Source organism: Mustelus asterias, chromosome 2, assembly GCF_964213995.1.
Source record: "Mustelus asterias chromosome 2, sMusAst1.hap1.1, whole genome shotgun sequence".
Lineage (NCBI taxonomy): Eukaryota > Metazoa > Chordata > Chondrichthyes > Carcharhiniformes > Triakidae > Mustelus > Mustelus asterias.
The window spans coordinates 16,516,493-16,532,897 of NC_135802.1; the positions used below are offsets into that span (position 1 = coordinate 16,516,493).

Below are 16,405 nucleotides of genomic sequence, written 5' to 3' on the forward strand. Positions count from 1 at the left end.
ACTGGGCAGTGCTAAGGGGGCAGGGCCAGACTGTGGGGCATTAGGAGGGGAGGGAAGGGGGGAACTTTGCATCGGGGTGATGGGGGCTATAGTGGTGCTGGCCATCAGTGATTGGGGCTGGTGATCAAGAGGTCGGGGCCGGCCTTTGAGAGGCCGGTGATCAGGGCGGGGCGGGGGGGTGGTGGGCAGGGGGGGGAAGAATCGGGGTCGGCAATGTCTGAGGGGGGGGCTGGCAATGTCCAAGGTGGGGGGGGGGGGGCATATCATTCAATCTCCCAGTATACCAGGAGATCGGTGCATGCCGAATGGCCCCCTGAATAGTCTGATGCTGGTCTCTCAAGTGGGATTAGGCCCCGATAGTGGAGAGAATTGCCTGATGGCCTCTGTGTGGCACAGAGTGCCGTAAATTCATTTAACTGAGCCCAAAGAAATGGGTGGGAAAATCTCCCGTTTTCCCACCCATTGGGCACTTCGAATTTTTTTGGGAAAATCACAGCCACTAACTTTGGTTCAGAGCAGAGTGTGCATATTTGACCAGAGCCAATCTGCGTGCTTAAATGAGACTTTTATTAGTGAGCCTATTGCAGTTTAAGATTGTAGTTTAAGATGTACGTTGTTAACCATTTTAATCTTCAATGCTGTGTAATTTTTAAGCTAAGGGGGAGTAAGGGAGCATTGTTTCAGAATCCAATTTATTTAATGTTTAATAAATGATTTTTTTGTTCAAACTAATTAGCAATCCTGTGACTCTATTCCTCCACGTTTTATAAGAAAATGAAAAAAAAAGTTATGTTATTTTCGGTCAGGGTTCCGTTCTGGAATCTTCCCGTCCAGTTATAACATCAACTGGGATTGTAACACATTAATATACACTACAAACAGCAAGGGACCCAACACCTATCCCTGCAGTACATCACTGGACACAGGCTTCCAGTCACAAAAAAAATCTTTGACCATCATCCTATGCCTCCAGCCACTAAGTGAATTTTGGATCCAATTTGCCAAATTGCCCTGGATCCCATGGGCTCTTACCTTCTTGATCAGTCTCCCAGCAGACCAGCAGGACCATGTCAAGTCTTACTGAAGTCCGTGTAAACCACCTCAACAGTATTACCCTCATCTACACACCTAGTCACCTCCTTGAAAATGTCAATCAAATGTTAGAAAATATCCTCCCCTGACAAAGCCATGCTGACTATCCTTGATTATTCCTTGCCTCTACAAGTAGAGAATAATTCTGTCCCTCAGAATTTTTTCTGATAATTTCCCTACCATTGATATTAAGACTCACTGGCCTGTAATTACCTGAATTGTTCCTATTTCCCTTCTTGAGTAATGTTCCCTTGCTCCAGGAGGGAATGGACTGCTTCAATATCTAAGGGGTTGCACATGCAACTGTACAATCATGAGTGGATATCTCAATTTCTGACATTATAATAAAGAAACCCAGGTATTTTACTTGAACTATATTTGTATTGTTAAATATTAGAAATAAGGTAACATTTTAAGTGGGTTTAATTTAGTGTTGTGTAAGGGAGGTTAATCTGATAGATTTGTGTTCAACAAAGATGTTTGTATCTGGGGGTTTAATTCCAACTGTGCTTCTACTGTGCTTAGAGAGGGTTACAGCATGAAAAGTAAACAAGCTAGGAGAAGCAAAAGTCGTTGTTTCTCCCAGCTTGGGAGGCGATGGCCTAGTGATATCATTGCTAGACTATTATCCAGAAACTCAGCTAATGTTCTGGGGACCCAGGGTCGACTGCCACCACGATAGATGGTGGAATTTGAATTCAATTAAAATAAATCTGGAATTAAGAATCTACTGATGACCATGAAACCATTGTCGATTGTTGGAAAAACCCGTCTGGTTCACTAATGTCCTTTAGGGAAGGAAGTCTGCCATCCTTACTTGGTCTGGCCTACATGTGACTCCACAGCCACAGCAATGTGGTTGACTCTCAACTGCCCTCCAAGGGCAACTAGGGATGGGCAATAAATACTGGCCAGCCAGCGACGCCCATGTCCCATGATGAATTTTTTTAAAACAGGGACACCTTTAGGGTCGTAAGGCTTCTTGAGTGTAGTTTTCAGTTGAATTCACAACAGTTGGTTATAGAAAGCTAAAGAGGAAACATCTCTCTCAGCTTTGCTAGAAGAAGAGCCTTACCAGGGAGCAAGAGTTAAGTGCTGAAGACTTAAAGAACAGCTCATTAAGGAAACGAAAGAAATGAAGAGAAGTTTCCAAAAAGTCTGAGGTTAAAGGAACAGAAAAAACAGGTAATAGAATCGAGAACTGTTCAGTTCAGACAGATAGGGTTGACAGGAAGTTGACTAGTGAGAAGCCAGAAATATATCTGAAGTGATTTTAATGTCTGTGAGATTTTACTGCAGCCTGTGAAACGTGAGTTTAAGCAATTACGTAAGTCAGGGCTGGATCTTGGCATTTAAGACAAAGGAAACCCGAAAGGAGAGGTGGAAAACCTGGTGCTGAATTCCCTGTTAAAAAGAGGAGCAGAATTGAAAGGATAGTTGGAAAAATTGGAGTAAATTTTTAATGCAAACAGCTGACAGAAGGCATTATTTGAAAGAAGATTTTAAAACTTTTTTTGGAGTGGAGTTTGGGAAACCCTCACATGACAATCATAGCGTGAGAAACGTACAGAAGATTAGTTTAATGACATTGGCCATTTGGTTTAGGGTGGGCTGTTATTTTTGAAAACTGTATACATTTGTGAAACTAACAGGGAATAAGGAGTATTGTATTATAATCAAACTCCTTGTGCCCGATTTTAGTACCAAGTTGTGCCCATTTTCGGGCACGAAAAATTGGTAAAGTCAGGCGTGAGGCGAGTAGTGCGGTCCACGCCGTCTTTGCGCCAGTTCCCCCTTTACTAAGGCCCGAAAATGGCTACGATCGGGACCGAACCCAAAACGGACGCAGTGGCCATTTAAATGCATTTGCATACATTTAAATTGACTTAATGGGCTGCACGCCCAACCATACCCCTTTACCGCTACGTTTGCTCATCCAGATTCGGCGCGAAACAGACATGCTCTACAAAAGTCCAATTCGGGCACTCCAGTTAGTGAGGAGGTAAGTGCTGAGCGTCCGACGGCTCTCTGCTTGAGATCAGTGGGGGGGAGGGGGGTCGGTTGCCACTCTGCCTGAGATCAGTGATGGGGAAGGGGGGTCCATTGCCACTCTGCCTGAGATCGGTGGGGGGAAGGGGGGGGAAGGGCCCGTGATCGGTCTGGGTAGGGGATAAGGGGGTCAGCAATGTTGTGGGGGTGGGGCAATGTCTGTGGGGCCAGGGGGAAGCAATATCCGCGCAGGAGCAATGTGGCAGGGGAGCTGCATTCTATCATTATTTCTGCGCATGCGCAGTTGGGGGTGCCAATTGGAGCTGCAGGATTTCGGGTGCGTTAAGTTCCGCCCACAGGCTTCTACAGCGCGGTTCGGAATCGCTGATATCTTTTCAGGCAGAGTGCGTATGGAGTGCATTCTCTGCCTGAGAATGGGTCCAAAAGTCGGATCTGAAACACTCCCAGTTTCAAGTCCGCCCAGCACTTAGACTCAAAATGGTAAAATAGGGCCCTTCATGTTTCGTAAATGTTTTTTCTTGTTGTTAAAACTAATAAGCAGCCCTGTAGTTTGATTCCTCCACATTTCTTCAAAAAACCTTTTCACCCAGGCTCCATTCTGAAATCTTCTCATCCAGTCGTAACACTAACTGGAATTGTAATAATAAGGCAACTAAAGGTGACACTACTTTGAGGAATTCTTGCAGTGATGTTCCAAGGATGAGATAATTGGCCTCCAATAACTATAACCATTTTCCTTTGAACCTGGTATAACTCCAACCAGTGGAGACTTCTTTCCCCTGATTGCCATTGATTTCAATTTTGCTCAGGCTCCTTTATAGAATACGTCAAGTGCTGTCTTGATGTCATTCCCACATCACTTGTGGAATGTAGCTCCTTTGCCAGTGTTTGGACCAAGGCTCGACTGATGTCAGGAGCCATGTGGTTTGGTTGAAGCCAAACTGAGCTTGGTGAGCAGGAATTTGATGAGTAAACACCACCACTCGATGGCACTATCAATGCCTTCCATAATATTGTTGACAATTGATAGGAGGCTAATCAAATGATAATTGACCAGATTCAACTTTCTTGCTTTCTGGGCAATTTTCAATTATTTTGTTGAATAACTGCTAGTTTTGTAGTTGTACCTCATGAAACAGCAAGGCTAGAGGCATGGATAGTTCTGGAGCGCATTATAGTCAAGATGCGGTTAGGACCTATGATCAGTGTGAACATAGAACATAGAACATAGAAAGCCACAGCACAAACAGGCCCTTCGGCCCACAAGTTGCGCCGATCACATCCCCACCTCTAGGCCTATCTATAGCCCTCAATCCCATTAAATCCCATGTACTCATCCAGAAGTCTCTTAAAAGACCCCAACGAGTTTGCCTCCACCACCACCGACGTCAGCCGATTCCACTCACCCACCACCCTCTGAGTGAAAAACTTACCCCTGACATCCCCCCTGTACCTACCCCCCAGCACCTTAAACCTGTGTCCTCTCGTAGCAACCATTTCAGCCCTTGGAAATAGCCTCTGAGAGTCCACCCTATCCAGACCCCTCAACATCTTGTAAACCTCTATCAGGTCACCTCTCATCCTTCGTCTCTCCAGGGAGAAGAGACCAAGCTCCCTCAACCTATCCTCATAAGGCATGCCCCCCAATCCAGGCAACATCCTTGTAAATCTCCTCTGCACCCTTTCAATGGCTTCAACATCTTTCCTGTAATGAGGTGACCAGAACTGCGCGCAGTACTCCAAGTGGGGTCTAACCAGGGTCCTATAAAGCTGCAGCATTATCTCCCGACTCCTAAACTCAATCCCTCGATTAATGAAGGCTAGTACGCCATACGCCTTCTTGACCGCATCCTCCACCTGCGAGGCCGATTTAAGAGTCCTATGGACCCGGACCCCAAGGTCCTTCTGATCCTCTACACTGCTAAGAATGGTACCCTTCATTTTATACTGCTGCTTCATCCCATTGGATCTGCCAAAATGGATCACTACACACTTATCCGGGTTGAAGTCCATCTGCCACTTCTCCGCCCAGTCTTGCATTCTATCTATGTCTCGCTGCAACTTCTGACATCCCTCCAAACTATCCACAACACCACCTACCTTGGTGTCGTCAGCAAACTTACCAACCCATCCCTCCACTTCCTCATCCAGGTCATTTATGAAAATGACAGTGTGGTCAGTTATTTTCTGATATTTCATGAAGTGAATTGAAATGGAGGAAAACTGGTTTCTGAGATGGTAGGAACTTCAGGAGCAGGCTGAGCTGGATCATCCACTCAGCCATTCTGGCTGAAGATGGTTGCAAAAGATTCAGCCTTGTCATTTGCACTCCTGTGCTGTGTTCTGCCATCATTACGATTGGGCATGTCCATTGAGCCTTCTCCTCTTGTTATTCGTTTGTCTACCATCATTCATGACTGAATGTGGCAGGATTTTAATTCTTTGATCTGATCTGTTGGTTGCTGGATTATTTAGCTCTCTCTCTATACAAATACTTTTACAGATGCACCATAGAAAGCATCCTTTCCAGATGTATCACAGCTTGGTATGGTTCCTGCTCTGTCCAAGACTGCAAGGATCTACAAAGGATTGTGAAAGTAGCCCAGCCCATCACGCAAACCAGTCCCCCACCCACTGACTCTGACTACACTTCCCGCTGCCTCGAAAAAGCAGCCAGCATAAACAAGGACCTCACACACCCTGGACATGTTCCCTTCCACCTTCTTCCGTCGGGAAAAAGATACAAAAGTCTGAGGTCACATACCAACTGACTCAAAAACAGCTTCTTCCCTGCTGCAATCAGACTTTTGAATAGACCTACCATCTATCAAGCTGATCTTTCCCTACAGCCCAGCTATGACTGTAACACTACATTCTGCACCCTTTCCTTCTCCCCTATGTACTCTATGAACAGTATGTTTTGTCTGTATAGCGCACAGGAAACAATACTCTTCATTGTATACCAATACACATGACAATAATAAATCAAAAATCGGTTTAGCATGCATGTAATCTTGTGTTGCAGTTTCACTAAGTTGGTATCTCATTTTTAGATACACCATGATTGATTCCCCGGTCTCAATGGCAGGGTACAGCAATGGATAGGTTGGGTTATATTGTGGTGGGATATAATTCAGGTGTTTCTGCGGTACCACAGCACCTCATGTGGTCTTATTGAAAGATATAAGATCCAGAGGGCAGTTGACAGGACGAACGTCAGGAAGATGATTAATCTTATGGGGAAGACTAGAACTAGGGGACACAGTTTTAATATAAAAGATCTCCAATCTACGACAGAAATTAGGATTTTTTTCTCTCTCAGAGAGTTGCAGGGAGGGCGGGGGTGGGGGGAAGACTCCTAAGTCCTACTATGTTTCCAAGTTTGTCCAATTTTATGCTGCTAGATCTGTTCTGCATGATGTTATTCCCAAAGAATGGAAGGTATCCTTAATGTGGAGGTGGAACTTTGTTTCCGCCAGGACAATACGATGGTCACTCCTACCTATGTACTATCTTGGACAAATAATGGGGAGATTGGTGAGGATGGGGCCAGTAGATTTTTCCCTCATATTGGTTCTCTCAGAACATGCAGCAAGCCCAGTCAGGCCAGCCTTCATAGTATATGTATATATATAATATATACATATTATATATACGTATATATAAATGCCTGCCTTGCATTAAAGTCTGGAAGTATCCTGGAGTTCACTTTGCTGCCCTTAGCTCTAAATGATTAATATATAAAATGTACTAGTTACATCATTTTCGACATGTCAAATGTACATCTGTGACCATAATCCAATATGATTGAGACTATTGCAAAATGATCTGTTGTACACTGTTGATATAGTACCACCATGTGAGGTCCAAAAGAGAGGGTGCTCCAGTGGATGATACCAGAGGAAAATGGATCGCATTACAAAATGGGATTTGCATTTATAAGAGATTCTACCCTACACCTCACTATTCTGTTGACCTTTCTTAAAATATTGCAAATTTCATAAACCATGTCTTCCAAAAAAATCTGTTCCAGGCAAAATATGCTTTTAATAGCTGTCACTGATTTTCTATGGCAGGAATGCTAAACATAGCCATGTCAGTTGCGGAATTAATCCACTAAGAGGGAGAATTTTGTTTGCCTAACATAGTGGTTGACAAGGGTTTTTGATTGTGTCTGTTCTATTTCTTATTTTTCTGTTCTCAGCCCTTCCAGAACCTCAAAATGTCCCCCTCATCCTCACCTTTCTTCCCACCAGCTCTTCGTTCAATAGATTATCCTCTAGCATGATGTCCCCTTTCCTTTCAGCCTACTTTAGAGACTGTTCTCACTATGACACCTGGTCCAATTCCTAGTTTCCCCAAACATACCTCCCCATGACAACTTTGTATGCTAGTGCAGGAGATGTAACACCTTCCCTTTACCTCCTCTCTCCTCACTATCCAAGGCTCTAACACTCCCTTCTAGGTGAAACAGCAATTTATACTTCTTTCAATTTAATATATTGTATTTGCTGCTCACAATGCAGTTTTCTGTAAAGTGGGGAGACCAAACAAGGCATCCCCACTCTCCCACCTGAAATCCAAGCCATTTTACCAACTGGGGTTCCAACCCATCACCAGCCTCAGTCTGCCACCCATGAAATAGCAGCGGAGGTAGGAAGTGGCATTTAGGCCTCAACTGGTACCATGGCAGCCTCCCCCACTGCTCCTAAAATTATGGCTAGGGCAGGGGGCAGGTAAGTGCCAGGAATGGCAGCCATGGTCTGCAAACATACCGACCTTGGAGAATAAAATTCTACCCAATGAGTGGTTTAGCTTTGGATTACGCTTTCTGATAGAGTGGTTGATACAAATTTAACAGTGACCTTCTAAAGGGAATCAGATAAATAATTGAGGCAGAAAGAAATTGCAGGATTTGGAGAAGGAATGAGGTGCAGGGCTAACTGGATTGCTGTGTGAGAGAACCAGTGATGCCCTGATAGACTGAATAACTGCTTCTCTGCTATAACAGTCTATGCTATATTATTCTATGATATTTACCACTTGATATAAGCTATATAAGAATTGGAGATATGGGAGGGTGATCCTACCATTGTGCCCCGCCAGCCAATAGGCAGGGTGAGCCAGCAAGAGAGCCGGGAAATCAGGGTCGGGCCTGATTTCTCACCTCTCGTGATCTTACTGGCACTGGATATCTGGTGCGTTCAGCCTCGCGACCTCTGAATATATTATTTAAAATATTTAAATGTTAATTTAAATGTAATAGTGAATTAGTGAACCTGGGACAGAATCGTCCAGGGGAGGTTCTCTCCAGCAAGAATCACATATGGTTCCCCCATCAACGGGGGTGGGGGTGGCGTGGCACTCTGCACAACAACTGGGGGTGGGCAGGGGGGACCACTGCCACTCTTCAGTGATTGATGGGGGAGGGAGGGTGGCGATCAGTCCGAGCCAGGGAGGAGTGGGATGCTCTCGATTGGCCTTAGGACCACGGAGACTAGCTATTGCAACAGAGGCAGTGAAAACACTCTGCTGTGCTCAGAGCACAGAAATCTGCACCTGTGCAATGGCGCACTGTGCTGCTATCAGCTGGCCTTTGGGCGATTTAGGCCCCCCCACTCCCCCTACTTGTGAGAAACAGATCGAGGGTTTTTTTATTGCACAGAGTGCATAAAATTCGACTGGTGGCCTTGCCAAAATAATGGATCTGAAACTCTCCTGTTTTCACGCTCGTTCTGGACTTAGAATATTTATGGTAAGATAGCCCCCGAGGCTCTGCCAATTGACAGATAAATTTGGAACAGCCCAGCGTTTAGATGCATTTATCGACACAACAGAATGTTTTGAAAATAGAAGAAACACTAAATTTGTTCCTTAACTGGATGGGATGATTGTGATCATCATTATTTTAGTGAAATAAGAAACATGGGTGAAGGGTTAGGACGCAAATCACCACAATGGTTGAAAAGAGTTAGTGAGAGGATGAGATTAATTAATGTGGTTGTTTAATAATTCCAAGCCTAGGTTTTAAATTCTGTTATTGTACATAAAATTAACAAATATATCCTTCAGTATTATGTTTATCTTCTTGCAATGTTAATTTGACATTTAAGACTAAGCACAAAATGCACTACGTTTTGGGGCAGCATTATATTTCTCCAGCGCTCACCTGGAACACTGAGCACTGCAGCAACCTTTGTTCCAGCTGCTTCACAAGTATACGTCCCACTATCCGCAGGGGTGACGTCATAGATTTTCAGTTTTGCTACATTCCAGTCCTGGTCAATAATCACGTGATGACCATCAGCCTGAATCTCTTTGTCATTTCTTCTCCACACAGCCTTGACTGGTCTGGAGTACTGACAGATAAACTCTGCTGTGCCATGTTCCTCTCTAGTAATATCTTCCATTTCGCTTACTACCTCAACTGTTGGATCTGTCAATCAATATGCCATAAGATGCTTATTAGTAGCACTGAAAGAAAGCCCAATATTTGCAAGATATTTTAGTTTAATGAATAGCCATATGGGATCAAGTATCAGTGGTTTTGATTATTTACTGGTCCAAAGAAGAGAATTTACATCACAATGCTAGAGTGGAAAGTGTCACCTGTAGTATTTTACCTTTTTATATGCATACTAATAAGGTCACAATTAACACTGATGAGACAGCTTTAATCTAAAACTTTGGAGAAAGATTTGTTGTACTGTATGTATTTAAGTTCTATATATTAATTAAAAGCTACCTTAAATTTTGATTCAGAATCAGCAAAATTCATCTGATGAAACTTTGAATATTAATCAGACCTGAAATTTCAAATCAGTATCACTGATTAAACAATTGCTCAGTCATCAGAATTATCTACTTCACAAGAAATTCAAGAATGATTAGGAATAGGAAAAGGCCATGGCATTTAACAAGCCATTCCCCATTTATGACTGATTGAAACCTGATCTGCCACGTTTTTACCAAATCCCTCAAACATTCTCTTTCCAAAAAATATGTCGAATTGCCTTGGGGAACATTTTCAACTGCCTGCTGTAATGGAATTCTCTGATCATTTATTTCTCAAATCTTTGTGAAAAAGAATCCCCCGACTTATTTTGCTTTTAACTTCCTAATGATTAACCTCTTAACAACTGTATGAATTCCCTGTTATATTGTACACATTTATGGGAGAAACAGCACCTGTCAAATGTTGCCTAGAAAGATGCTGACAAATCCATTATGGATTGCCTCTGCCTGTTACTTTAATGAAGGGATTAAAGTATTTAAAAACATTCAATTTCACGAATAATTCTGTCAGAATTAGACAGTTTAGGGCTTGTTTTCTTCAACAATTTTGAAGTTATCACTTTTTATTCACTCAATTCCGCTGCGATCAACCTTAAAGCAGTTCATCAGTAACTTAAGCCACACAAGTAAAATGTTTATTTGTGTAACTGATGACTGCAATTGATGTCAAAGTATTCAACAACACACTCAAAAAGCCCATTTATGAGACCAAGTCCTGAACACACTGGTTATCACCGTCATGGGCTGGTATGACCAGACTTCCAAAGGACAGCCTCTAACAATATAAAGGAAACAATGCAATTATGATTGCAAGTTACGAACAAAGCTAATGTATTACCAACCAATTTCAAGATCTGGCAGAAGATCCTAAAGAGGTTATACAATTTAAAAAGGCCACAAAGTTAGGGCATGAATATTGCATTAAAGCATCTTCATGGGTCATTAGATGAATGCAAAAGAAAGTTAAGAGTTTTATGCAAACTAATATCCTATATACTGCAAAATGTTAGCAAGGATGCCGCATGAGATTCAAGAGACAACACCAGTTTTATGCCATCATGGAGAAGAATGCATTGCAGGAAGGAATTTACACAGGCTAAACTTTCCTTGGAAGTCTGTGGGAAAGAAAGAATGAGAAAAAGATCCAACAAACAAAATTTAAATAGCACTTCAATGCAACCTGAGTACGCTCCAAAATGTATCAGATCTGAGTTTCAAGTATAATTAGCGTTGATCTGTCAGTCAATGAGGTAAGCGGTCAGCACACAAGATACCACAGACAGCAAATGAGATAAACCAGTTGGTCTGCATTTCAACGATATGATGAGAGGAATGTTAGCATGATGCTGGGAGAACTCTAATTTAAATATTATATTGGATCTTTTATGTTCACCCAACTAAGCAAACGAGCCCTTGACTTAACATCTGTTTTAAATGACAATCTGCAATTGACCATAGAATATAATCTGAGCATTGATCTTTAGCTACAGTTTAAACTTTTTAGGATTTCTTTTAGGAAAATACCAGTTACTGCAAAAAAAACTTACCTGAACCGCCTGGGGTCATGATACTGCTTCATCTGAGGCCCTGCAGCCATTAATTGGCTTGCAGTTATAATGGTATGAGCCTTTGAAAGACATTATTGGAATACAATTTTGCTACTTAAATTAGGCATCTGCTCCTCTGGGGCAGGTGACCTCCCAGTGCCTTGTTTCCAGTAAGTTAAAGTAAGGGTTGTTGGAACTGTAGTGCAAATACCATCCTGCCCCTCCCCACCCCCCTTTTCATACAGCATTACATTTTATGTTAATTGAGTTGACAGCAAGTGCATAGGAACAGCTGATTTGTACCTCAACTCCAATAAACTATCTTTGTTCCATACATTTGATATCCTTACCTAACAATAACCTATCAATCTCATAGAATCATAGAATCCCCACAGTACAGAACGAGGCCATTCGGCCCATCGAGCCTGCACCGACAACAATCCCACCCTATCCCTGTAACCCCACATATTTACCTTACTAATTCCTCTGAAACTAGCGTCAATTTAGCATGGCCAATCAACCTAACCCGCACATCTTTGGACTGTGGGAGAAAACCAGAACACCCAGAGGAAACCCACACAAACACGGGGAGAATGTGAAAACTCCAGACAGTGACCCAAGCCAAGAATCGAACCCAGGTTCCTGGCGCTGTGAGGCAGCAGTGCTAACACTGTCTCAGTCTTGAAAATTTCAAACACTCCAGTATTGACAACAAGTTTTCCTTTTTCACTACCATTGTTGTAAAAATAGTGCTTCTTGATTTCATTTCTAAAGAAGTCTAGCTCTAATTTAATATTATGCCCACTTCCTTTGGCTCTGCTACCAGAGGAAATAGTTTCTCTGTGTTTATTCTATCTAATCCCTTTATCAATTTAAACATTTCAAAATTAGATCACCCTCAATCTTCTCAATTCAAGAGAATATAAACCAAGTTATCTTCATAATTTAATTTTTTAAGCCTTGGTACAGGCTGGTGAATCTGCACTGAATTTCTTCAGAGGCTCATCCATCTTTCCTGAGGTTGATTACCCAAAGCTAAGCGCATTACTCCAGTCGAGATCTGAATGTGACAGAAATGTTTAGTAATATTTCACCTCTGAAATAGAATATTTGATATCCATATCGAATGAAATATTGCAAAATAAAAGGGCACTTGGCACAATGTGGAACTGCTATTAATAAGGATGTTTAACCTCATTCATTTTGGTGCTCTTCACACATTAATAACAAACTGAATCTACTACTGCTGAATCTAAAACAAGCAAGGATAGTGAAAATGATTTGATATTTAAGCCTGAATGATAGCCAAGAGCAAGTAAGCTTAACTGGTTAATGTGCTGCAGGCATGCAGATATATCACAACAACAAATTAAATTATATGTTCTCCACCAGATGTAAAATATTCTTTCTTATACATTCACTTGTTAAAGTATCATTTAGTATAGTAGGCACTGCAACAAAATTTACTTTATTTTTTGACATTTTTAATGTCTTAACATATTAGAAGACAATCATTGAAATTACTGCAGCAAGATATTACTTTCCACTTTATCATTAACTAATATAACCAAAATAATAGGTCAATAACTTTTCCCCCACATTATAAAGCTCCTCGAATTGACTTCAGTGCTAAATAATATTTACCTAATTTTATCAATTACCTCTCCATCTGAACTGTTACAAGATGTTTACTTATGTGGTTTTGTTTTGCAATCTCATTTTAAAACATACTTTTACACATCCTTTTTGTCCATAAAATAAGGCAGGCATGAAAGGATCAAGGAGTTAACAAAAATGAGAAATTCAGGAGTGCACCCCAGCCCCAGAGGCAAACATATGGCCTGACCCTGCAGAATGTTGACTTCTCTCATTCCCCCACCATGAATTTAGACAGCCACCCATCCTTTGCACTGATGACCTCTCCGTGCAGATATTGCATTCAACGTCCTCCATAAATATCAATCTCTAGCCTTCCCCTCCTGTGATGGTCTCCCCATCCACCTCTCCAAGATCCGATCTCCAGCATTGAACCCTTTCACTATGGACCCCCTCCCCAGCTCTCCTCTCAACCTTGATTTCCTTCCTTTCCCCTCCTGTGGCAAGCTGGAAAAATAAGAATTTGTGCACCTCAGATCAACCTATGAGAAATCAATAGCCAAATCAATAGTCTACTGCTCTGCAGTTCAGACATTCACCCATCCACTAGCTATTTAGAAACATAGAAAAACATAGAAACATAGAAAAACTACAGCACAAACAGGCCCTTCGACCCCACAAGTTGTGCCGAACATATCCCTACCGTCTAGGCCTACCTATAACCCTCCATCCTATTAAGTCCCATGTTAGAAACATAGAAAAACTACAATTTAATTCCAAAATGAGATTGTATGACCTCTTACAATCTTAAGATGCAAGGAAACTCAGTGAAACCAAAAGCATTTCCAGAAAAATGGCTAAAACAGACCTTGTCTCACAAAATACCTTTAACTAATAATTTTGCTGAAGAAATAAGTGTCCCAGCCTTAAATGTCACCGTTCCCGAGTCATCCGTTCCCAGGCTTTGTAACGTCAATGTATGGATATTTCCATCTCGAACGGCTATCTCATTCAGATCATTGTTCTGTAGGGGTGAACCATCCAACCACCATTGCACGTTCTCCACGTCTTTGTGTGAAAGCTCGCAACTAAATGTGGCTGACTCACCAGCAAAGACGTCAGTGTTCTTTAAACCAGAAACCACTTTTATTTCAGATTCTGGAAAACCAAAAACATTTTTAAATTAAACAGTTATCAACAATTTTCTTTATCTGTGTCTAATAGAATTCAAATATGCACACACAGTCACTTAAGGCTCTTAACCATCAAATACAAAACCTATTTAGATGTTTCGTAAGCACTGTAAGTATCGTAAGTAGTACACAAAAGTATACTAGAGGATAAAGGAGTCAGCTTCGTGAAAAGTAGCCTGGCAGGATCATAAAGGGGATACATTTTACTTATAGGATTATATATAGGATTGAGTAAGATTCATGGATCAATATCAATTTCTATAAAACTCTATTCAGATTTCCAGAAGATGCAAAACTTCTAAATTTAGATTCGATAAAGCTGTTGAATGCTATGGCTGTGAAATGTTTTCACATATTTTCTGACTATGATGGTTGTATATTCTCAGTATACAAAATCAACCCATCCCTCCTTAATTCCAAAGATGTAGCAGGTTAGTTGGATTGGCCATGGGAAAGGTGTGGGGTTACGGGGATAGGGCAGAGGAGAGGGCCTGGGTAAGATACTCTGTCAGAGTTGGTGCAGACTCAATGGGCTGAATGGCCTCTATGAATTATCAAAACCAGATTGTTAAATACATACAGCAGAATTTAAACATCAGTACTATTATTATAACATAATCAACCGAGCATATAGATCAAATCCCATTATCCATTCCACTTAGGAAAGCTTTCTTCCCTAATGTGCTTTATTAATCAATAAAGAATGTTTGTACTACTCAATCTGTGCCTGGAATAAACAAGAATGCTCCAAGTTAAATTCAAATGTAATGATATTGTCTACTCTCATTGGTTTATAAAAACACTAATCCTGTTATATTTTAAACAATTATTAAGTAGTCTGCATTATTCCTTCAGTGGCCTTTAATTAAAGAAAGACCACATTTTCCATGGGAAAGCTTTTTGACTGTTATAGATGTTTGAATGGGGTATCAAGGATCTAAGCTGTTCCACTGCTCAAATTCGTCATCCAAAAAACTTCCCCATGAAAAAAACTTTGCAGTAATAATAATTGATTTATCACCTCTAACAGTTAAGGAGGCTGTTGTTTGTAGATTCCCAGAATAACAAGTATATTTGCCAGTATCTCCTCGTTTCACATTGTGTATTAACAACTCAGCAATTGCACCATTTTGCTTCATTTCATATTTTTCGCTTGGTTGAAGCACTACTAGTCTCTTTCTCCATTCCACAGGAGCATCAGGCTTAGATAGTTCACAGCAGAATGTGACTGTGTGACCTTCTTCAGCTTCTTCATTCTTAAGCTCTTGCTTGAAATAGGCAGGTAAAGCTGAGGTTTATATAAATGATATACGATTTTTAACAATGAATGCGATTAGGAATGCATATAAAAACTTTTAAGACTCATAAATACTCTTGTTTTACTTACATCAAACATAGAAAGATTCAAATATTCAATTATTATTTTAATTTCTTTTTTGCACTCATCCACGACAATTTCCACATGCACACTGACACCCAATCTAACCCTAAATGTCCACTTCACCCAAAGCTGCTGCCACCTTTTCTGAGTGACTGTCTTGCACAAGACAAAATTCCCTCAAGTTAACAGTGGCAAAAACCATACTCTCTGGCTCCTGGCACGGTGAAGGTACCTCTCCCCACATTCTAATCATTGTGACAGTCTTCTCAGGTCAAATCAAGTATGTGTAACTTTGGGACTGTACAATTCTAAGCTGAGCTTTTTGTTCCACGTCAAGATCTCAACCAGAGGAGAGAGGAGGCCTCTAAAATGGAGTGCTTTACCATCATTGAATCTCATTGGTCACCAATTTAATTGCCCACTGCAACTGCATGATTGAGGACCCACCAGAGGAAAGTGGGAGCCTCAGGAATTAATACAAGCCGGAGTACTGGGATTTTTTTGTGAGATCAGAAAGAGCAGAACTCCTCTTGACCCCAAAAGAAAAGCAGTAGGCTGCCTTGGACTGCCTCCTCCTCCAAAGACCCTGTTGAAATCATCACTTTATGACATACCTGCTTGCCAGTCAGCCAAGTTCTACTGGTTGCCTGGACCCTAAGATATTCAGATTTTTCCAAACAACTTGAAATATTATTTTTAACCACAATTACCTGCCTGCACCCTCTGAATCTAATTTCTCCCTGTTTAAGTCCACTGTTTCACAACTGATAATGGTAGGATTTAATTTGGTG

The 16,405-nt window shown here is 41.4% G+C and overlaps 1 protein-coding gene across 29 annotated transcripts in view; it reads right to left on the reverse strand.

Moving 5' to 3' along the window:
- The window catches only part of obscnb (obscurin, cytoskeletal calmodulin and titin-interacting RhoGEF b), a 614,792-nt gene that overhangs the window by 240,552 nt on the left and 357,835 nt on the right, over positions 1-16,405 (reverse strand). For 24 of the 29 annotated variants that reach the window (XM_078231785.1, XM_078231777.1, XM_078231827.1 and 21 more), the window contains 3 exons: positions 15,255-15,521; positions 13,926-14,198; positions 9,272-9,538 (listed from right to left, as the gene is read on the reverse strand). In XM_078231785.1, coding sequence (XP_078087911.1) covers positions 9,272-9,538; positions 13,926-14,198; positions 15,255-15,521 — 807 coding nt within the window. The remainder of the gene's footprint in view (positions 1-9,271; positions 9,539-13,925; positions 14,199-15,254; positions 15,522-16,405) is intronic. The other 5 variants (XM_078231833.1, XM_078231800.1, XM_078231831.1 and 2 more) reach the window with 1 other exon arrangement.